The following is a 23930-nucleotide window of genomic DNA, read 5'->3' as shown; positions in this document are numbered from 1 at the left end:
TGAAAATGATTTAAAAAACCTAAGGTAAGAATTTGGGATTGCTGACCTATGGGCACCGGACTGTCCAGTGTGCACTGGACTATCCAGTGCTCTTCCTGGCAGCAGGCCCGAAAGCGCCCGAGAGCAGCCTCAGCTAGCTGAAGAAAACCGAGAGCACGTTATTCACAGACTTGAACTTTAGCCCGACACCGGACTGTCTGATGCACACCGGACAATCCATGTTCACTGTCCGGTGCGACGTCAGAGCAATGACTAGCTGTCAAAACTAGTCGTTGGAAGCACACAGTTGGTGGACCGGTGGCGCACCGGACTGCCTGGTGCGCCCATGCGCAGCAACATACGGTAACAACTAATTTTGGTTGGTGGGTGTATTTATACCCCTCTACCACCCATTATGAGTGTCTTGCTGCCCCAACACACTTGTATTCATTGCTAGAACATTGCAAGTCCATAAAGCATAGTGATGTGATTAGCAAAATCATAATCCCATGTTAGGATCTCATTAGTGCGCATGAGAGCCACCTAGAGCACACACCACATGCATTAGGCTTCTCTTGGTCAAGTGAAGGTCTATGTCTTATTACTCTTGGTGATCGGCATCACCTAGACGGCTCGGTGGCGATTGGAGTTCGGTGATCACCTCGAAGGATTTGTTGGTGACCCGACTCGAAGATTGTACGCAATCGTGAGTAGGGCTGGAAACGAGCTCGGTGCCTGAACGAACTCGAGGATTTTATCGGTGCGGTTTGGTGCCTGAACGAGCTCGGCTCGGCTCATCTCGTCCATTCCACGAGCTGGAGAAAGAGTCTCGTCTCGACATTGGCTCGCGAGCCATATCCTGGTACTTATTATTGCATTATTTAGTGAATTAACATTATATAAATTTGGAATATATAATCATCATTCAATATTATGAGTAACTTAAATTATAAATTGTAATATATTCATCATTAAAGACTAAAAACATAGCTATTATCCATAAAATTATCTAATATTCATTATTATTCTATAAATTGGTCAATTTTGCAAGGCTCACGAGCTGACTCGGCTCAGCTCGCTGCAAAATCGAGCTCAAAGAACGGGTTCGGCTCGGTGAAAGTCGCCTAGAGGGGGGTGGATAGGCGAAACCTGAAAATTAAAACTTTATCCCCTAACTAGATCCCTTGATTAGTGGTTAGAACAAGATATATAATTATCGGAGTATAAAAACTAAGTCCTTGCTTGTAAAGAGTATTGCTTTCAAATAATGCGGAATTGATAAATCAATATTACTAACAAGTCTTATGAGAATAAAGCAAGAGGCTTAAGTAAGAAGAGCAATAACACTAGTTCTCTCTTGCAATGAGTTGCTTCACTAAATGGGAAGTTAACTTAAAGCAACACCAAATAGAATTAGCAAAGAGTGGTGCAAGAGAAACTTAGAAAGGGAGAGGACAAACAAATCACAAGAATAAGCACACAAGACACGAGTGATTTGTTTTACCGAGGTTCGGCCCTCGAAGGCCTAGTCCCCGTTGAGGAGTCCACTTAAGGACGGGTCTTTTTCAACCCTTTCCCTCTCTCCACCGATCACACAAGGATCGGCGAGCTCTTCTTCTTTTCAAGGATCACTCTCGATCCCACAAGGACCACCACACTCTTTGGTGTCTCTTGCTAGCTTTTACAAGCCTCCAAAACTTTGGAGGAAGTTCGATGGGAGTCAAAACTCCACGCACAAATGAACACAAAGATGTAGCACACACTATCTCTCAATGAATCTCACAAGGCGCTAGGGCTAAACTCAATTGAGTAGCTCTCAATTGCTTGCTCTCTCTTTTGTGGCACTTGTGTTGGTTGTAGTGGACTAAATCTTGTGTATAGGATGGATCAATGAATATATGTGGTTGGGAGGGCTTGAGTATGTCAACTAGATGACTTGGAATGTTGCTTGGGCTCCCACCCTTGAAGTGGCCGTTTGGGGGTGGTATTTATAGCCCCCAACCATCCATATAGCCGTTGGGGCGCATCTGCCAGAAATTGCACTGGCGGACGGTTCGCGGCTAGGGCCCGGACGGTCCACGACCCTCCAACGGTCGATTCTGACATCTTCAACGGATACTTCTAACAAATCAACGGCTAGATCAACGGCTATCTGCCTCGGTGACACCACGCGGACGGTCCGCCCTTGGTCCCGGACGGTCCGCGCCAGCTCTATAATTCCTTTTGCTCAACTTGTCACCTTCGGGCTTTTTGGTTCTGCACCGACCGGACGGTCCGCGCCTGAGGCCGGACGGTCCGCGCTTGGCCTCGGACGGAGCTTGCTTTTTCATCGGACGGTCCGTAGTAGAGATATGTGTTTTTGCATTGGTTCTGTCCGAGGATCATCCTGGTGTCGCGGACGGTCCGCCGCAAGGGCCCGTACGGTCCGCGCTTGGTCTGTTTTTCCAAAAAGCTTCTCCTGTCCAGAATAATCTACGGTATTCTGGACAGTCGATTTAGAATAGTTGTAGATGAACCTTTGACACCTGTAGAACATATAATCTAGAGCAAACTAGTTAGTCCAATTATTTGTGTTGGGCAATTCAACCACCAAAATTATTTAGGAAAATGTTTGACCCTATTTCCATTTCGAAATGCAGCAAAGCAGAAAGCATACACTACATCAAAACTAAACCACCAAAGCATATAAGCTTCCTTTGTAATAAATTGTTCTCCAGTTTTATTTAATAACCTGCATGTAGGATCCAGATTTTCATAACTTAAAAGAGAAGCAGAGGAATTCACCTGCTTCGGGTATGTCATGCAATTATATGCTTATATCTGTCTGGTGCACTTGCACCTCTGAATTGTTCATTGTAAGAACAAGAGAAATGACCATTTGGTAGTAGAGGAAAATCCATTGATATTCAGGTGTGGTGCATTCACTTGATATGGAGGATCTGAGCAAGAAGTCCATGACCAATCTCAAATGGTTTTCTCAGTTTCTTCTCCCATAAATAAAAGGGATAGAAGATCGTGACGTTAAAATCAGCTTTCCACTTCAGGATTTTCCGAGCTGACAAGCTTCATGGCCAGCGTGATGCTATCCAGGGCGTCATATACCTTCTCAGATCTTGGATGCGACTTATCTTCAACCAGGAACTTGTGCATCCTACCATCTAACTCAATAACGTTGTACCCAGCAGATTTCTTATGATCTTTTTCCTTTAGCAGCTTCCACACCCGGGCAACACCGTCCCATTTGCCACATGACGCGTATATATTCGAAAGGATCACTAGGTTAGCTGTATTGTGTGGCTCCAGGTGCATTAGTTTTTCCACCGCTGTTTTCGCTAGTTCTAAGTTGCCATGGAAGTGCAGGCTCCAAGCAGGGCTCCCCAGATTACGGCGTCAGGCTCCATTGGCATGCTCGCGATCAGACTGTTAGCTTCTTTTAACAGACCAACACGCCCCAGCAGGTCAACCATGCAACCATAGTGCTCGATTCTTGGCTTAAGACCGAACTCCCCTCTCATCGAGTTGAAAAGCAGCTTGCCTTCATCCACCAAGCCTCCATGAGTACAGGCCAAAATGACTCCAACAAATGTAATGCCATCTGGTTTTGCCCCTGTCATCTAAACAGAGTAAAATCAGCTCCAGCCATACCAACTACGGTGCATAATCTGGATTTAAGGTTACTGGTCACTAGTTTGGTGCTTCGAAGCATATTTGGTCAAGCAAGCTGGATGCAAAGCGAATGAAGCAGGGATAAGAAGAGAAGTGCAAGCAAGACATCCTCACCCTCAGTTTATGAAACAAGGTCAGCGCCTCCGTCCAGAGGCCATGCACGACAAACGCCATGATCATGGAGTTCCAAGAACAAAGATCCCTCTGCGTCCCCATGCCCCGAAACACCTTCCAAGCCCGGTGGATGCTGCCGCACTTGGCGTACATCTCGACCAAGGCGTTGGCGACATAGACGTTCCTGAGCATCCCTCTCCCCCTGGCATAGCGCTCCACCTTCCTCCCCAGCGCGAGGGCCCCGAGCGCAGCGCACGCGGGCAGGACGCTGCTGACGGTGAGCTCGTTGGGCCGCACCCCGGCCCCGTCCCACATGTCCAGGAACGTGCGCACCGCCTCCTCATGCCTCCCGTTCTGCGCGTAGCCCGACACCATTGCGGTCCACGACACCACGCTCTGGTCGGGCATTCCCGCGAACAGCCGCTCTGCGTCGCCCACGCGCCCGCCTCGCGCATACGACGACAACATCGCGTTGCGCGCGGCCGCGGCCCCAGCAGGCAGCTCATCGAACACCCTGCGGGACTCCGCCAGCAGCCCCGCCCTGGCGTAGGAGGAGACGAGCGTGGACGAAGGAGGAGAGAGCCTGGCGGCTAGGTTGAGTGTGACGGCGCAAGGCGGCTAGGGTTGAGGGGTGTTGATGTTTTAATAAGTGGAACACACTGACGTACCCCTATAGCGACCCACCATAAGTCACACACTTAACTCTATAGCGATCGACCATAAGTCGTTAAATTTCTAAACTTTTAGCGACCCACAGACCGTCGCTATAAACGCATTTAGCGACCAACCGTCGGTCCATAAATTTTAGCGACCAACCGTCGGTCCCAAATAAGGGTCGCTAAAGATCAACCGTCGTGTAGTGTTCACTCGGCTCATTCGAGGCTCACGAGCCGCTCCGAGCTCGAGCCGGCTCACGAGCCTCGAGCTTATTTTCTAGCCCTAGTCGTGAGGGATCCACCGCGTCGGAGAGGAAAATGATCTTCTCATAGTGAGCGCAGGGTTCTTGCGAGGACCAAGGGGGAGCGATACCCTTGTGCGGGTGCTCCAACGAGGACTAGTGGAGAGTGTCGACTCTTCGATACCGCGAGAAAATTGGAGGAGTCTTCTTGTCCCTACTTTACTTTCCGCATTTACTTTGAGCATTTTACTTTGTGTATTTGCTTAGTTAGTAATTGCAATAATGACTAAGGGTTGTTCTCTATGTCGTAGCTTTTACTTGTTGCTAGTAGTTTGGGAGAAGTTGAGCTCATGCTTAGGATTTAATCTTTTGTTAGAATTTTAGAAAAGCCCAATTCACCCCCTCTTGGCATCGTGGTCCTTTCACTATGATTTGCAAAATCGAAGAACTGGTTTTGTTTCTCATATTTCAAATACAAAAATTGAAGTGTCCATAACTTTTACCTATGAACTCCAATTTCTATGATCTTGGACATTCTAGAAAGCTTATATAGAGGGTTATTCATCCCAACGAAGGACAAGCCCTAAGTTGAACAGGTGTAAGTGTTTGTCATGTGTTTCTTTCATGTTAACACTTAGGTTTAGTTAGTTTGAGCACTTAAGACTTATCAAACCATTTACATTGCATCCCTTTTAATAGTATGACATATCTATATTCAAGATCAAAAGGATATGTATATTTCCACCACTTGGGTCTTCAACATCTTCACATGGTATTTCTTTCAATCTTAGACATTTGAGGGTAACAAAAATCTATATCTCATTCCTTTCAGCAAATCCACCTTGCACTTGTGACTCGAACCATTTCCAAACATATGATTTCACTTAATAGAATCAAGTCATTTTTAATATAATTCAACAGTGCTTTGGTCGTTCTCATAATATAACTTTTTATATCTTAACTTGTGCAAGACGCAACGTGGGTACTCCCTTATTCGCCATAGCCTTGGGCCATCGGTGTCCAAGTTGTCGTTTGCCCTTCACTTTTGCTTAGTTCTTCAAAGCTCTTTCCTTGCTATCATCACCTTTGAAGCCATCTCAAGCCACATAATGATTTGAGCCAACTTTGAGCACACATTGGAAAATATTTATTCAATATTGTAAGTTTTGCTTAGATTCTTTTGATATAAACCTCGTGATCAGTTCAAATTTCTTCCTTTTTTGAAATGAGTGACCTTGATCAATTTCCTTCCTTCTAGATATGAACACCATGTCATCATTCTTGATATAGCAACCTTTACATACAAGACCAATTAATATGCAGTCACTCATGTCTTATTTACAATTTGCCAAATATGCTTGTTTCTTCTTCATTTGAGCAATGACATAAGCTTGGTAAGATCATTTCTGATGAGACATATTCATAGACTTATCAAACTCATTAGTCATTTAACTATTTTTTATTTAACCATGAAAACCCACTAGGGGCCTAGATCCCCTCTTATGATATACTTTTTTCTTGTGAGGAGAGTTTTTTACAAGGCATGTACGCAAGTGTGATTCACCTTAGGGCTTGTTCAGTTCGCTCTCAATCCATATGGATTGAGTGAGATTGGGTGGGTTTAAATCCCAAACAAGTCAAACTTCTTCTTAGTTTTTTTTCCAATCTCATCTAATCCATGTGTAATAAGAATAACCGAACGTGGCCTAAGTGAGAGTATTGTGAAACTTTGATATATGGATAAAAACAATGTCATATGGGTGCTGATAGCTAAGGGGCGAACACATGACTACATGATGGTGTGTAATGGCATAAGTACATGAGAAGGTGATTAACGGGGGTATGCAATGGGTAGTGGTGCCTGCTCGTCGGTGTGTCGTTGGTTCTATAAGGTAGTGTTTAGTTCCAGATTATGGTGAGGCGGAGGCGTTTTGCTCCTAATTTATTATTGTTTGGATTAGTTCCATATAGGATGGAGTGACTCTCAAAAGGTAATATTTTGCTTAGATGTTGAATCATCTGGCTCCCCTAAATCTTTCGGACGGAGCTGCTCCATCCCAACTGGCTCTCGAACCAAACACTCCCTAAATAAGAGCTAGATCATACTCTAGTACCTTCTTGTACCTATAATCACCAGAAGTGTCCGTTCTTATATCTGTATATCCGTTATATTAAGTTCCTATATATGAATTACAAGAACGATTTCTCAACAGCTTTGTTTAGATAATTGTGACATGGTAGGTTATATTTGATGTCTTTAATGTATTTGAAAAGGGCAATATTTTCAATCATCGGGTATACTCATCCATATCAATTTATAGTTCTTTTGACATTTTTTTACCAACTTCAATTGTCTCGTCTTATTCATTTTTTGCGGAAAAACGAAAAATTCAAAGCCACATTTAAGTATATCACATGCTAAAAGATACCACAATAAAAAGTAATATAATTAAGATTTTTTTAATAACACGAGCTGGTCAAACTTGGTGTAAAAATGTTAAAAACTTATTTATAACAAATAGTATTAACATTACATCTCTAAAAAGTTTATTACGAAAGTATATTTTGTAATTAATCTAATGATACTTGTTTTGTATTGCAAATGTTAGTGTTTTTTATAACTTTGATCAAAGTTTAAATCATCTATTTTGTAGAATGAGAATTATATTATTTTTAGAGGGTGTTTGGATACATTATCTTGGATCCCGATTAAATTGGATGTTTGTACTAGTTACAAGTATTAAATATGGTCTAATTACAAAATAAATTACAAAGACATAGCCTAAACGACAATACAAATATATTAAGCATAATTAGTCCATGGTTCGTCAATGTGGTGTTACATTAAACATTTGCTAATCTAGATTAATTAGATTTAATAGATTTGTCTCGTTATTTACTTTTTGTTGTGTAATTATTTTTATAATAATATTATATTTAATACTCGTAATTGATATTTAAACATCCGATGTAACTAAATTTTAGTTAGGAGAACCAAAAACCTCTTTAGGATATAGGGAGTACATCTTTATACCATACTAGCATATAGCTCATGCTAACGCTACGATCCCGAGGAGTGGGAGGATCCAGAGACGAAGCTAACAACCAAATTAAGGTAGTGCACCACCAAAGCATTATGTAAATATTTTATATAATGTAAATATGTATCAATAAAATTTGTATCTACCCTGGTGCATGTGCACCAGGCTAGACCAACGTGGTGTCGCCCCTGGCGGGGTCGATAGTGGTAGCGGCGGCGCGAGGGGAGGAGTTGACGGTGGCGGCAACGGCGGCACGAGTGAGGGGAAGCTAAGGCGGCGAAGTCGCTGGGAGGAGGAATGATCCTAGTAATATTATTTATTGGATTTGAGTAAAGTGGAGGAGGTTATTCAGCGATTTAAACCGTTGGTTTTGATAGTGTGTTCAGTTTGAATGCAATTTGTCTGATGGATTTAGTAGATATTATGGACATGGGGTGATTTGGTTGAGTGAGTTTTATGAAGTTTAAACTAATTGACTATACAGTGGTATAGATTCATTGCAAACATGCCCAAGCTCTTTCCATCGCTGTTGTCATACTCAGTTTGCTTTTGCAAAAAATAACCCTAAATTAAAAAATGTGATCCTTTCTTATCTTCCGTAAAATGTTTGGTGTCATGGTCGGATAGCTTTGGCTAGGTCAAACTCTAATCAAACTTACCCTCCTTTACATCGAAATCTCAACCAAGTTCGTTCCAAATGTTTTGGGGGTGTCTTTAGCAAAACAAAATGCCTGCAACGCAAAGGCAAATGTGAACCAATACTTATTTCAGATAAATACTTATTCTGAACTACTACCTATCTAATATAGTTTGAAACTATATGTGAATATTTGAAGTTCAAAACTCTCAAGGAGAGTTTATAACTATTTTTATACTTTTAGAAGAAAAAAATCTAGGCAAAGGCACAGTTTTGTCTCGCTCAAAACTCGTAGTCCCCGCCGGATTCGCCGTGGCGCCGCGACTGGCTCTCGTGCATCCTCGTCATGTTCGCCCTCTGCACCAGGCGCACCAGCGACTGCACGACCTCCGACATCGGCGGCCGAAACTCCGGCTCAGGCTGCAGGTTCCAGGAACCAGCGTCCGCATTTCAGCAGTGTCAGAAATCGCATAGGAATATGGGGGACAATGAAGATGGTCCTTCACCTGAACACAAAGGGCGATGGCATCGGCGAAGCGGGAGAGGGATTTGGACGGGTACAGCCCTTGCAGCGCGGGGTCGACCATCTGGTCCAGCGCGTCGATGTCGTGCAGCTGCGGAGTAGCCCATCGGACCAGTGACTGCTCAGGCCGCGGTCGGGTCCTGCGAAAGTTCAGAGAGCAAGTGCTGACTAGTGTATGTGTTGCTACAACTACATTTAAGTTGTCTCAGATTGTTCTTGTGGTACTTCAGAACAAATCCCATGTCTCTAGCGCAGTTCAGAACAAATGTGTGAGAGAAATAGATGGTGTGCTGCAGCGGATTAATCTGTGTTCACCTGTCAAACGGTTTCCGGCCAGTCAGAAGCTCTAGCATGACGACTCCGAAGCTGTACACGTCGCTCTTCAGGGAGTACTGACCAGCCAAGATCACCTCAGGTGCCCTGTATCCTGAGTTCTCATCCGATTCCTGAAATTGTCGCTTATCACATATCAAGTACTCTCGTGCAGCAACCTTCGTTAAATTAACACTTGTGCTATAAAGTTACGTTTAGCTCAACTCTCGGTATCATATAGATTTTTGATCAAAGCTTAGCTTGCAGCTTAGGTATGCAAAACTATTCTGCTAGCCATATGATCCCGAACCTCTTCTTTTATTCAGTGGTTTTTACTGTTAGTGGGTATCAGCTTGTACAGTTTCTTTCACTTCTAATATATTGGAGCGACAAATCTTTTGCCTCTCACTTAAAAAAAAAAAAGAAAAGATCCCAAACCTCTTCAGTTCTGTTACTGTAGTAATAATCTAAAAAACTCGGCCGGCGAGGGAAAGACCGTCCTCCCGGTATTATATTAAGAAGAGACCGAAACATGTGCTTGCTACTTTACTTCTTGATGACTTGAAGTAGCATTTTGTAATTGAATACTACGAACTTCACATGTGATTAGAAACACTAGGTACTTCCACAAAGAAATAATGATGAAAAGCGTTTCTTCTGCAGAGAAGTCAATCACAGATGTACTAGAAGTACCTGGAATTCCTGGTTTGCAAGAAGGCCTGCAAACCCAGAATCAGAGAGGTGGGGGGTCAGCTCACCATCCAATAAAATGTTGGATGACTTGAAATTCTTGTGGACCACAGAGGGTGAACAAGTCTCATGTAGGTACCTGAAAAGTTCATATGATTACCATAACTTGTTAGTTCTAAAAAAGGGGGCTGACCGCTGACAATGACGAGCCTGCACCACTTACTCTAATGCTCTTGCAGATCCAAGCGCAATCTTGACACGGTTGTTCCAAGACAATGGCTTGCTGTGTTCATCTTTCAGATGAAGGAAATCATGAAGAGAACCGTTTCGGTAGAATTCATATGCCAGCAAGCATTGTCCATGCTCTGAACAGTAACCAGCAAGCTCAGCAAGGTTTGGATGATTTAACATTGAAATGTTTGCAACCAACTCAATGAACAAATCTGAAGGATGGCTTGGAAATACAGAGAAGTTTATTTTCTTTACAGCCATGACCTGAAATTTACCATCGAGAAAGTGATGATATCGCAATAGTTTAGACCATAATTCGAAAATCGTGAAACTGAAATGAAGCATATCATCAAGATATAATAGCCTAATAATTGCTTTGAACATGTAAGAATTAGTGATATACCTTCTGATCACCGAATTTGGCTTTGTAAACACGGCCTACCGATCCCTCACCGATAAAACTGTCAGGACTGAAGCTGCCCGTTGCCATCTGAAGGTCTGCCACTGTGTATGCAGGTATTGTGATGGAAGACAAGCTTACATTCCTTGAGATGGCCTTGTTAGTGGTATCATTTTCATCAAAGGACTTGTGCAGGTCAATTTTTGTTGGAGGCTTCAAACTCATCGAAACAGTCTTCTGCAATTCTTCTTTTCCCATTGTTGATACGATTTTGATAGATTTGATCGATTTCATCTCTGAATAGCATGATTTTAGGCACAAGGATTACACATTATGTAATCATCTTCCACAAGAAAAAGAACACAGAAGGGAAAAATTGCACGATTCATCTGTAAAGATATGAGCTTGTGGTTCCTACTAGAACAGCAGCAATAAGATGAAAACACAACTATTATAGGACTTACGTTTAAGTCCTGAAGCAAAAGGGCTGAGAGGTTCATTTTGTTCAGGGTCTTGTCCCTGTGATAACCTCCATGATTTCCTTTTGATCACAAGGAATGCAACTATTGCGCTAACAACCAGCAAACATATTATGATTCCTGCTACTGCACCACCACCAAGTTTCGAGTGTTTTCCACCATTTTCAGATGGGGTATTTTTACCAGCGCTACTTGGAACAGCATGCTGCCGAGAGGGAGGAGGGGTATTTGTCGATGGAGGTGATAATGGTGATGGTGGAGGTGGTGGAGCAGGGCCATTGTTAAACGAGTTTCCACTTGTCCTGTAAAATGATGAGTAGATTGTTGTATCCATCCCATATACTTAAATAATAATCACTGCAATGGTTGCAGTAAAGGTACTTACTGGAGATTATTGATTCCCTTTAGTTTATCGGGTATCCAACCGGTGAGTTGGTTGTTTTCGACATTTCTGCAAGGATTGTTAAACGTTGCATTAAGAACTTAAACTTGTAGCTGGAGTAGGTGGTAAGCATGTCAACTTACAAGTCAGTAAGAGGAAGATCAGTGAGAACATCTATTGTGCCGTTAAATTTGTTGTTCTGAAGGTAACTGGCAAGAGGGGAGATTGGATTTGTAAGTAACCATGTGATGTGTTTTCCAATTGACGAAGTTAAACAGAACATGTGGAGTACTCACAGTGTTTTCAAACTTGTCAAGGAGTTAAAGCTATGTGGGATATCACCAGAGAATGTGTTGTATGATAGATCCCTGGAAATTGAACAGTTAGTTCATGTTTACCACTGTGGTTTGTGGAGCGATGAAAACAGTAACATGCATAAGCAGTTAGAAAGAAAGGGAAATCACTCACAACGTTGTTAAATTTGTGAGCTGACTAAACATATCGTTGATGTTCGAGAGCTGATTATGATCAAGATTTCTACAGCAAGGAGAGTGAAAGATATAATTTGTCCAAATCTTGTCAAAGTGCTCAAAGAAAGGTAATCCCAAATAGGCAACTTACAAATCCCTAAGTGCAACCATCTGGGAGATGGAGTAAGGTACAGTCCCAGTGAAGTTATTTACTGCAAGATTTCTGCATACCAGGTAAGTAAGACCTCAAAAATATTTTTTAAAACGTAAATACGAATGATTAGGTACACATACAAACATGACTACATGACTCACAAGCTCTGGAGATTCGGAGGAAGATTATAAGGAATGTCACTGCCTCCAAGATTATTATTGCTCATATCCCTGCAGAACACCAAACTTAAATTAAAACCGAACAATGGCATGTTGTCTGCAAACATCCGAGCATCGAGATTTAAGAGCATGTGAGGTCTCACTTACAGCTGAACTAGTGCAGTGAGCTGGTTCATGTTGTAGCCCAAGGTGCCGTTAAGCCTCATCCCAGATAACTTTCTGTCGAGCGTTATTCAGGACAAGAAAAAAGGAAAATCAGCCGAGAAGGATCGGTCGCCGTTACGCGAAAACAACCAACCCGTCTGAAGGTTTCAGCTAGCTCACATTGCTGTCACTCTGGAACCCGAGCAGGTGACCCCCAGCCACGACTGCCCACAGGGATCCCCATTTTGGGACACCCAGTTCGTCAGCTGCGGCGGCGAATTCATGGTTGTGTAGAACACATTGAGGGCATTCACTGCATATGTAAGAACAAGGCTTGCGACGAATCAGTAAATAATAACTGGTGATTGATGTTTCAGGTAAACATGGTATTTCTGGCATATGCTTTGCTGTTCTACAACATTTTTTCTTATAACAACTAGGATGCATGTTCGCAAGTAGCAAAACGAAGGGATGACATTCCACTGGTCAACTTAACTGGCTCAACAAGAAAAGAAAAAAATCATAGAGTTGTGGACTCAACACCTGTATCTGAACCGAAATTTCAAGAAACCAGTCAGCAGCCGGTATTTCTTTCATATGCTTTGCTGTTCTACAACATTTTTGCTTAACTAGGATGCATGTTCGCAAGTAGCAAAACGAAGGGATAGCATTCCCCTGGTCATCTTAACTGGTTCAACAAGAAGAAGAAGAAGAAGAAACCGTATAGAGTTGTGGCTCAACACCTGTATCTGAACCGAAATATCACGAAACCAGTCAACAGTCATATACGCCAACCCGAAATTTCTTCTGCAGTAGGCGTGGCATGGAAGCCAAGAGTGCTCTGAGAGAAGAAGAAAACGACTAAAAAGGAGCAGAACTCACTCACCATCATTCGAGTCGGTGTTGGCATTAGCCCCAAATGAAGCTGCAGCCAAGAACAGCGCCACGACCCCAACGGCCACCCCGCCAGCCATGTCTGCGGCGGCTCCTATCCCCTCCTATGTCCTCCTCCTCCTCCTGCCTTCACCGCTGCACCATTCGTCTGCAGGCTCCAAGAAAGAGGACCAACTTTTATATGTCAGACAAAAAAGGGCCTCTTTTGTCGTTCCACTCATTTTATATGCTTGCAGGCGCTGCTTTTCTCTCCGTGCACTCTAGGCAGCCTTATTTAGCACCTGCTAATCAGTAGTCTATCGTACATACTCGTACAAACGTATATACAACAACTAAGTCAGTTATGTATGTCTAGGCGAAGACCGAGCACACACTAGGCCGAACAAAAATGGGTGCGATCTATCCTGCGATATTCGACCCTGTTATGAAATACTTTAGTTATTCAACTTTGTATTAACAGAAATAACCTACTAGATCCCATGAATAAGGGGGTGTTTGGGAACAAAGTTTTTCTGCAGTATTGAAGCAATACTGTAATATTGAGCAATACTATGGTATTATATACTTTGAGTTGTTTGGCAACTCATCTGAAATCTCTGTATTATATAAGTGTTTAGGTTTATTTTCATCCATTTAAAAAATAGGTACTCTATCCGTTTCTTTTTATTTGTCGCTGGATAGTGCAAAATTACACTATCCAGCGACAAATAAAAAGAAACGGAGAGAGTATAAAAATTAAGAGTCAAAACAATTACTGTTTTCTTTTGAGAGGGATTGAGTAAAAATACGCGACCGGGTGTTGTGGGGGGTTTTATGTCGTGAACAGTAGGCGCAATGTATCTGGCTGGTGCGTGTTTTTTTTTTGTCATCAGTTGCCGTGCATCGTGGCTCCCATACCGAAGACGGAGCATCGCCGTGCGTCTTGATCTTGAGGTCGCTTTTGCTGATTGGCAATGATACAATGCGCACAGTACGCTGTGGAGCACCACCCGCATCAGTTTCAGTATGGCTACAGCAGCTCCATACCTGAGCTCGCGATTTGCGGTGAAACGACTGATAGGGCTGCGAACTGTGTTGTGTCCTCGGGCCGACTCCGTGAAAACCCAAATTATTTGCAGGATTCGCGTGAGATTCCTAGAGCCGCCCAAACAAGCAGCGAATCGAACACCGGTGAACGAATGGAAACCTACCAAGTACCACTAGGAGGAGAGACAGCCGAATCTGATGGTCACGGTCGAAACAGAAAGGCGGTGGGTGGGGGGAGATGGACGGTCGAAACAGAAAGCGCGCGAGCGGTTTTATTCTCGGCATGATTGCATTGCACCCTGCCATGCGGGCCATGCCATGATGGACCATGATCATCTAGCTATAGCTCTCCTACAACTATCCTCCATCCTGCTTTTATTATTTCTGATCCCGCCTCTCCCCTCCCCCTATGAGATTCTTGTCTAACCCAGGCCAGTGGTGATTAGTTAGGAATGGAGGCAGCTAGCAGAGAAACGCTGTCGCTTTCGCGAGCTGTTCGCGGCTCCACAGGCGCACTTGTTTCTTTCCTTCCATTCCCCATGCATCATCTCCTTGCATGCGTTCGCCCATCTGTGCCATTACCACGCCCTGGGGTTTTTGCCACTCGAGCACGCAACCGACGACACGTCACACGTACGTACGAGGAGGTGCATACGCACGGCAGAAGGCCGGAGCTAGCTAGCGAGAGCGACCCCCGGCGGCATGCCGACACGTCGTTCGGGTGGGACGACGCCACGGCACCACAGAGCCGAAAGCAGCAGGTTCCAAACTTGCAGTGCAGCGACGAGAGCTGCTGACGTTGCGTTTTTAATAAAAGTCTCCTGGTTTGGGAATTGGAACTGGAGTAGCTACTAGCTAGTAAGTAGGCATGCTTAGCTTTCGTCCTCCGTCATCAACAACATCGTCTCTCTTAATACATAATTAGCTAATACTCCGAGTAGGTAGCAGGAGCCAGGAGGACGGATATGCGAACGGTTATTGCTTGACACACAATTAAAAGTCAGTGCCTTCTCTGTGATTCCCCTCAACGGCTGTGAACCCTAGCCTAGACGTACGTACGTTGCACTGGGTTCGTGGTCTGTCGTCCGTGGCGGGCCGGGCCCGGGTGTGGCGGGAGCTTGATGCTCGCGACCTCGCTTACGTGTCAGTACGAGTTCTAGGAGGATGTTAGGTGAACAATGGACCAGACAGATCGACCCCATAAAAAAACGAAGCAAATTAGGCCACCTAAAAAAACCTGGAATGTTCTGGGGGGAAAAAGAAACAGGCAGGCCTTCTTAGGCGACCTAACTGGAACAAAGGGCCACGGCACGGCAGGTAATCTGGTTCGCCAACCCACAAAGTGGCTCCAAAGTCTCGGGGACGGGGGCGTCAAGGTGGAGAGGCAGCTGAGGCCCACGCACGGCTGTGAAACCTGCACACACCATGATTCAGCGTCTCCACACTGTTCGTAGTAGTACACTGCAGTGCAGTGCAGTGTCTTCACCTCTTGTGTCTGTCGTCGACTCGTTGGCTCGTTGCAGTTGCTGTGGCTGGAGCGAGTTAAACCGCTTCATCAGTTCATCACTTCCTCGTCCGTGAACACAACACCAGTTCGTTATCAGCTTCTGAGGTTGAGAGTTTCGGCCTAGCGTTCACGTGCAAATATGTCTCTGCGGCCTTGTCAGCGTATCGGCCCACAGCAGTGGAAGAGACGTGGCCCAACGAAGTGCAAGCCCAGTTCTCTGCCTACCTGGGCCCGAGATATGGCTAGGTTACTCTATGGCCTTGTGAATGGAATGAAACAAGGAATACTGACAAAAAATACAATAAAACAGCCCAAGACCGCTGCTGATCGAGTTCTTCCGTTCAAAGTACGAACCATCCGGCCGTTACCACGTCGTCCCGCCCCGCCCGTCCACCAAACGATCTAGTCCCCCACCACTTTGGTTCCAAAGCGAGCTCTCGAGTTGAGGGCACGCTGAAGCAACGCAGAGACAGAGGACGGGGGGCGGCCAAGGGCTAAGAACGTCCCCGGCGAAGGAATCGTCGTTCTGGAAGCTGGCCATCCTGCTGGGAAAGTGTATGACTTTTTTTTATTAAAATAACAGCATAAATTATAGTACAATCTTAAAATTTATATTGGATCAGACCACACCAGACCAGACCAGACCAGACCAAACCCATGTATTCCGACAGGCCGCCGGGTGCCGCTGGCTCGGGCACACGAGTGCATGCAGGTACATGATTCTGCCGTGATTGTGGCCGGTCCTGCTGCAGAATTCATGGCACGGCCACCCAGTGCGCCAAGTGGCCCGCTCCTAATTATCTCGGCCAAAAAGCACTGTGCAGCCAAGGTGTGGTCACAGGTTAGGCGGCGTTTGTATCTATTGGAAAAAATCTCTGTAGCCGTAGCCGACCACCAGACACGTCCGGCCGGCCGTCCCGGGCTTTTCTGGTCCCGTGCTCCGTGGATGTGACATGTCACACGGGGAGGACACTGAAAACCAGAAGAAGGAACCCAGATCGCAGGAACCATGTTGGATTGGACATTGGCGTTACCGACTTACCGTACCTTGGGATTCTCGAGACGCAGAAGTAGAACCTAGTTTGAGATTTAAGAAAAAGGGTCAAGCTTTCTTAAGTTCGATCACTTTCATTAAATAGATTTGCTACAAGATCATGTTCTATAATTAGGCTGGAGATATTTACTGGGCACCATAGGCGATGATATCTTTTATAAAACTTCGCTATTTTTTTAAAAACCGTGACTCAATTGAAAAAGCAAGAATTATGTTATTTTACAACGGAAACAGCAATACTCTCTTTTTAAGAACGCGATCCACGCAGTATATCCAAGCACCACGCCACGTACGACGACCTAATCCAGGCAAAGGCAAGCCGAGGTCGACGGTCCCTACCGCCGCCGGTACCCCGGACCCGCTCTTGTCTACGGAAAGCACGCCGCGCCGCTTTATCAGAGCAGTCAAAAAGGTCCGGCCGCCGAGGCATCGATGATGGATCGAGCACGAGCAGAGCCATGCCCCCCGCGGGCGGGCCGGAGCTGAGCTGGCCCCGGGGCCGCGGCGGCGAGCTGCTTGGGTCATTGGGTGTGGGCAGGTCGGCAAGACGGCAACCAGGGCTCTCGGCATATGATGATGGCGCGCGCACCAGGCCAATTCCCAGGCGTGGACACCGCCTTTTTTAGCCGACCTGCATGGGTATCCCATTCCCAATCCCGTTCATTCAACGCCCCCCTCCAAAGTGCCAGAAACGAACGGGGTCATGGGCGCGGTGTAGCGGTCAGCGGTCGCGCACGGGAACAGGGCCCCGGCCCGGGGCGCGGACGGCTCACGTCGCTGTCCCCGTCCCCGTCCGTGCGCGCTGCCGGCGGACGCGGACCCATCGGGACAGCAGCTAGACACGCACGCCACGTCCGCAGCGGCCGTCGAGTCAGCCGCTGATTCGGAAGGGAGGCCTTGCGGTTTCGGTTATAGGTGTACAATTCGGGCCGCCCGGCCCGGCCCGGCCCAAGCCCGAAAAGGCCCGTATTGTTTGAATTTCGGGCCGGCCCGACCCGTTTGAATTTCGGGTCGTGCCGGGCCGGCCCATGGGTCTAGCCCTCGGCCCACGGCCCGGCCCGTAATTGCTTAAACGTGCCGGGCTCATTTCGGGCGGCCCGATATTATAAAAGCCCGAAATTCACATTAGGGCCCGAAATTCAATTTTTGGCCCGAAATGCAGTTTTTGGCCCGAAATTCACATCAGGGCCCGAAATTCAAAACAAATTTAGTAAGACAAATAAATTTGACTAAAAGCAAACTTAATAATTGTATTAAGTTACTGATGCTATGCAATGACTACCTCGTTTACAAATCATTTTGTTAGAAAGAAAAAGAGTATAATCAGCTCTAAATAAAGTTCGTAAGTTCAGTTTATTATCTAATGTTCATAACAAAAATAAAATTACATCACATACTCTAACTCAAAGCTACAAAAAACATCTAACTAACATTATCTATAGATTTGTGTTCTTTATCAAGTACATGAAAGTGTGGAATGAAGTGTGATTTTAATAAATATATGGGCCTTTTCGTGCCTCTATATGGGCCATTTCGTGCCTGCCTTAAATGGGCCGTGCTCGTGCCCGCCCATGGGCCCTGACCTCGGCCCAAACCCGGCCCGATATATCGGGCCGTGCCGACCCGGCACTAAAATATTTCGTGCCGTGCCGTGCCTGGGCCGTGCTTTTTTTACCGTGCTTCGGGCCGGCCCATCAGGCCCGGCCCAAATGTACACCTATAGTTTCGGTTCAGAGCACCTGGCACTTGCATGTAGTGCTGCAAGTTGGGTCGTGCCGTGCTGGCCCGGCACGAGCCTGTCGTGCTTCGGGTCTCAGTTAGTCGGGCCTAGCCAGCACGAAATAGAGTCGGGTCGTGCCTTACCGGGCCTGGCGAATAGAAGTAAGGCCCAGCACGGCCCTAAAGCACGACGGGCTTCCGTCGGGTCGTGCTGGCCCAAGCACGGCACGCCTCAGTTCCTGATAAGCGCGCATCTCGGCCTCTCTGTCGCCGTCGCGCTGGATCCGAGCGTTCTGCGGTTGTGGGCTCGTTCGCTCGTGGCGCAGCCCCAGGCGGACGCCAACACGACGCGGTACCTGGGCGTGCGGCGCTGGCCGTGGGGCCGGTACGCGGCGGAGATCCGGGAGCCGGCCACCAAGGAGCGGCACTGGCTGGGAACCTTCGACACAGCCGAGGAGGGCGCCGTGGCCTACGACCGCGCCGTGCGCTCCCTCCGCCGTGGCCTACGACCGCGCCGCGCGCTCCCTTCAACACAGCCAAGATGCTTCGTTCCACACAGGGAGTGGGCTCGTCCGCTCGTGGCCGCCTGGGGCTGGACAACTGGAGTGCTGGGGCCGTACTCTCCTCTCCTCGGTGGTGGTATGGTGGGTACTGGAGTTAGAGAAGACCGAATGGATCAGCTGTGAGAGAGGGCGGCGGACTGGAGGCTAGATTTGGAGAGGCGGCGGACCGCGGACGAGGGAGAAACGAGAGGTCGGGACTCGGGAGAGGAAGTAAATCGCGTAACCCTAACGCCGCCGCGCCGTCGGGCTGTATTTCGTGCCGGGCCGACCCGGGCACGGCCCAAGCTCCCGTGCCGGGTCATATGGGCTGTCGGGCCGAAAGCAAAAGCACGGCCCAGCACGATGAACGTGCCGTGCTGGCCCGACTATTCTTCTCCCGTGCTGGGCCGGGCTTCGTGCTTTTAAAAACGTGCCGGGCTCGTGCTGGCCCAATAGGCACGGCCCAGACTTACAGGACTACTTGCATGTTGCATCATCCACCCGCTGTTGCTGAAAGCGCCTATGAATGGCAACGAGGGATTGGCGGCTTGGGGTTATCTGGATTGGCCGATCTGGCCGGGGCACAGCAACCGCAAGGACAGCCTCCACCATACGTAGACCTGGCTTCAACTTCCGCAGAGGACTTGGCCGAGGTTGTCGTCCAACCAACCAGTCCATCCTCGTACTACAGTCTACACAGTAGGAGTGACTAGTGACCGGTTCAGGTTGTGGCCGCCCAGGCAAGGCAAGCTCCACCCAGTGTGTGAGTGTGTGTGTACGACACAGAGCTACTCCTGTACCGTGGCCAGCACTTCGTATTCTAGAGCTGCAACTTACAGCACGTTGCAGATTTTATCCTATACTCTTCTCGAGTCGCCTCACCATGGATTGTCCGAGTCCGACGTCCTGGAAGTGAAAGCTTTCCTCCTCCTGAGGCCACATTCTGCGGGCCCACAAACAGTTCTTCGTTACATGCCACCCTCGGCGGCAGCGCGCCCTATCCGGCTATCCTCACCCAGCACCTCGCCCTCGAGCCGACTCTACCGCACGTACGCCACAGCCTCGCTCCGGCCACCGGCGTCCAGGGCTCCCGGCGACAAGTTTCTGTCCACGCTCTGATACACTCTTTTGTTTCAGGAGCTCTTTGCTACCATAGAAGAAGAGCAAAAAAAAAAAAAAAACTAATAATAATACAAGGCGACAAACACTGAAGTAGTGGCAGTTCATTCAATAAAATACTAACGTAGTCTGATTATTGGGAAGAAATGACAGACACGACACGACACCTGATGTGATGGATGTTTTAGATTGATTTGATTTGTTTTTGTTTTGAACGGTAGAAAATATTTGCTTAGTACAACAATCCTGTTTTATGGGATGAGATAGAAGAAACCTGTTCTGTGGTTACAACTATAGTCTTCATATACTCTAGTTGAACCATTAAAGAACCACACAAGTTGAAAAAAATAAACAAACACGACCAAATGCACTTCTACTATGAGCTTACACGGAGTCAAACACGAAAGGTTGCGGTGTAACAGCAAGGATAGACTAGTAATTACCTATAAAGATGTATATCGGCGTGCTAGTACAAGTGTACAACTGTGACCGGGATAGGCTCATTTGTAATCTTGCACCCGTAGCATATCTTCTCCTCAAGAGAGCCTCCAAAGATATTATGATGTCAAAGCTTATTTGAACATCTCTCCTCAAGAGAGCTATCTTGTTCATGATCCTAGTTATTATAATTACAAGACCGATTCACTAGTATCAAGTGCCTTAGGTGATGTTTTGTTGGAGCATTTAATGCCATCCCTAATGCATGATTTACATGTTCTTCGGACATGCTAGACATAATAGCCATCCACTCAGTCCCTTCCAAGGGGAGAATGAACGAACAACATTGCTTAAGCAGTCATGCATTTCTGTGAGTTAAAAGTTGTGTCCTTCATAACTAACCATCAATCTAATGGCCTTGGAATCTCGAGCATCAGTTCCATCGAACATACTAGCCATGGAATTTGAAACCAATGTTCGCCCCTTCACCCCTCATTTGGAGAGAAGAATGATCCTTAATCTGATGATGTTGTTCTGTCATCGTTCCTTTTAGAATTTCGACGGCCACCCAATGTCCAGCGTCTCTCTTTGTAGTCATGTGGAATAAGTAAAAGGGCTCGCATGGGTTAGAGTGCCAATGAGATGTATAAAGAAAACATGAGAAAGAGTTTACATTATAATATCTTTGTTAATTAGCATTATAACATGTGTTATCGTGGTATTATATATTTTGGCTGCTAAGTACGAATATTTACATGGTCTAATTTTTTTTTTTGAAGGCAGACACGGAATCGGAGAGTCTGTTGCTTTCTCCCCCAAAACGCATACTCAGCATAACCGGAAGGGACAGGATGCAGTCGAGCACAAACCGCTATACCGAACCTCCCCAGGCACGGCAGGCAGGCAGGCCGGCCGGCCCGGCCAACCAGCCACGGTGGTCCACCAGGCCCCGGGCCACCCTCGTTGCCTTTGCCTGCAGCTCATGCACATGCACATTCCTTCCAGACCGGAGGCCCCGCGACACGCTCACAGCACACGGTCCGCGTTTCCTGGAGCCCGCTGGGAGCGTTTCCCTTTCCCCTCACAATCTGGCAATGGCAGTGGCACGCGAACTCAACTATGGAGGCAAAGCAGGGCTGATCGATTGCATCATGCCACGTCATCCCGAGATGACAAGTAGCAGTATTACAGTTTCACTGTGGCTTACTACTTACTTCACTTCTATGCGCAACGCGCATATGTCCAAATGGCATGCTAGTAGTACTAGTACAGTGGTGTACCGACCACGCTAGACCACACGGCGCACGGTACGCATGGTACAGAGCCGAGGGACTTTTGAGTTTTGACACGGCTGCCGAGCCCGCGCGCGCCGGTCGGTGGTCGCGGCTCACCAGCCCCGTCTGGTTGCATCTGGTGCAACCGTGCACCGGCGCGAGCCGGGACGCCGGCGACGCCATCACGCGGGGGGATTAGACGGCGACGGCCGTGGGAGGGAGGTCCAACGGCGCGCGCCAGGTCCAGTCCAAGGCCAGGCCTTTCCGCCTAGGGATGGCAGTGGGTAAGGTACCCAGTGGGCACACGAAGCCATACCCATACCCACTAGGAAAAAAATTGATCCATACCTATACCCACTACCCATCATGGGTACAAAATTACGCCATACCCATACCCACCATGGGTAGCGGGTACCCATCGGGTACCCATACTCATTAACATTACGATAGACATGATCATTTGAATCGCAAAAATAAGTACCATCATAACAAATGTATCGAACCCAATATAATTTTATCACAGGTTCAACAATATTCAACATTAAATGGCAATATCATGCCTTCAAATCACACAAAACATAGCATTGATTCTACAAAACTGTGGACAAAACATAGCATTCATTTTATATGAGACATATAAATCCGGACCCACGTGTCATATATTAGCGGGTTCCCCATCGGGTAGCGGGTATGGGACAACAGAGAACATACCCATGCCCACCATACCCGATGGGCATAACAAATGACCCAATAAAATACCCATGGGTATCAAAATCCGCCATACCCATGCCCTAATAGGGTTTTTACCCATCGGGTTTCGGGTTTCGGGTATCCATTGCCATCCCTATTTCCGCCTCCACGGTTCGCTCACCTGCACCTCTAACATAGTAGTAGTAGTAGACGATTACGCAGCCGAGGACGCGACGGTCTGACACGAAACAAAAGTCAAGCCCAAGCCTTCTTCTCTCCCGGCCCCCCCACCCCTATGCCCTTTGAGCGAGTCTTATCCTTTGCAACCCCCGCGCCGCCCTCGTATAAGTAGGCGCGCTAAATCATTCGAATTCCCAACGCCCCAACACGACACGAGCACTACAACATTTATTGCCTTCAAGAGCTTCGCGGCGCGAACGTCGAGGAGCTTCCGGGGGGCAGAGCAGGGCAGGGGAGGGGGAGGGGAGAGAAGAAGGCTCCTGCTTGCGTAAGCGACCAAGTCGTTCTTCCAAGGAAACGAAGGGGAAGGGAAGGGCAGGGAGGGCGACAGAGGCTGATCGGAGCTCATCATCGTTCGATGGCGGTGACCGCGACGACGGTCGCGGCGGCGACCACGATGCTGGCGGCCGTGGCGGCGGTCTTCCTGACCCTGGTGCTCTGCTTCTACGTCTTCCTCTGCGCCAAGCGGTACCGCGGCGAGGCGCCGCCGCACGCGGTGGCCGCCGCCGGCGGCGGCGGCGTCAGGGCGTGGCTGCGCGTCGTGTTCGGCGTCGGGGGAGGCGCAGGCGCGCACGTCGGCGGCGGCACGGAGTGGTGCTACGACGGCGGGCTCGACGACAAGTCGATGGCGAAGCTGCCCCGGCGGGAGGTGGGCAGGGGCGACGAGGCGGCGGACTGCGCCGTGTGCATCACGGAGCTGGCGCCGGGGGAGACGGCGCGCGTGCTGCCGCGGTGCGGGCACGCCTTCCACGTGGACTGCGTCGACATGTGGCTCCGCTCCCACTCCACCTGCCCGCTCTGCCGGTGCCCCGCCGTGGACGACCCGCCCGTCCCGCCCGCCGTGCCCACGCCCGAGGCCGACCCGGAGTCCCCCAACTTCCCCACCAACGTCCTCTTCTTCGGCTCCCAGGACGAGGTCAGCACCGGCCGCTCGCAGTCGCAGCAACACACGGCGCCGCAGGAGGCGTGCGCCGGGCTGCGGAGGCTGATCGGGTGTGGCGGCGCGCCGCCGCCCACGCAGCCTTGCGACTGCGAGCAGCGTCGCTGTCGTCGGGAGGAGGAGGACGACGACGACGACGCGGGCGGGGACATCGAGATGGGCCTCGCCGCCGGCGCCGGCACCGGCGA

At 47.8% G+C, this 23930-nt stretch overlaps 2 protein-coding genes across 3 annotated transcripts in view; one reads left to right on the top strand and one right to left on the bottom strand.

The window, feature by feature from the left end:
• Positions 1–8344: 8344 nt before the first annotated feature.
• Positions 8345–13429, bottom strand: LOC103633426 (protein STRUBBELIG-RECEPTOR FAMILY 6). Of its 2 annotated transcripts, XM_035961145.1 has the most exons (17): positions 13186–13384; positions 12989–13048; positions 12480–12612; positions 12303–12374; positions 12138–12206; positions 11974–12045; positions 11821–11889; positions 11649–11720; positions 11496–11561; positions 11356–11421; positions 10956–11272; positions 10495–10787; positions 10084–10355; positions 9864–9999; positions 9174–9304; positions 8842–8998; positions 8345–8755 (listed from the first exon to the last, which is right to left on the bottom strand). In XM_035961145.1, coding segments are annotated over exons 2-17 (2064 nt in total). In that variant the 5' UTR covers positions 12990–13048; positions 13186–13384; the 3' UTR covers positions 8345–8617. The 2 variants fall into 2 exon arrangements, with proteins under 2 accessions (XP_035817038.1, XP_008653345.1); XM_008655123.4 differs by lacking the exon at positions 12989–13048 and having other exon boundaries at positions 13186–13429.
• Positions 13430–18489: 5060 nt separating this feature from the next.
• LOC111589793 (uncharacterized) overlaps positions 18490–23930 on the top strand; it is a 29814-nt gene continuing 24373 nt past the window's right edge. The window contains exon 1 of the mRNA XM_023300710.2: positions 18490–18980. Within this exon, the coding sequence (XP_023156478.2) occupies positions 18490–18980 (491 nt within the window). The remainder of the gene's footprint in view (positions 18981–23930) is intronic.

The sequence above is a fragment of the Zea mays genome, chromosome 7 (genome assembly GCF_902167145.1).
Source record: "Zea mays cultivar B73 chromosome 7, Zm-B73-REFERENCE-NAM-5.0, whole genome shotgun sequence".
NCBI classification, from domain to species: Eukaryota; Viridiplantae; Streptophyta; class Magnoliopsida; order Poales; family Poaceae; genus Zea; species Zea mays.
The sequence above is the reverse complement of the archived record's forward strand: the minus strand, read 5'-3'. Positions and strand labels throughout refer to the sequence as shown.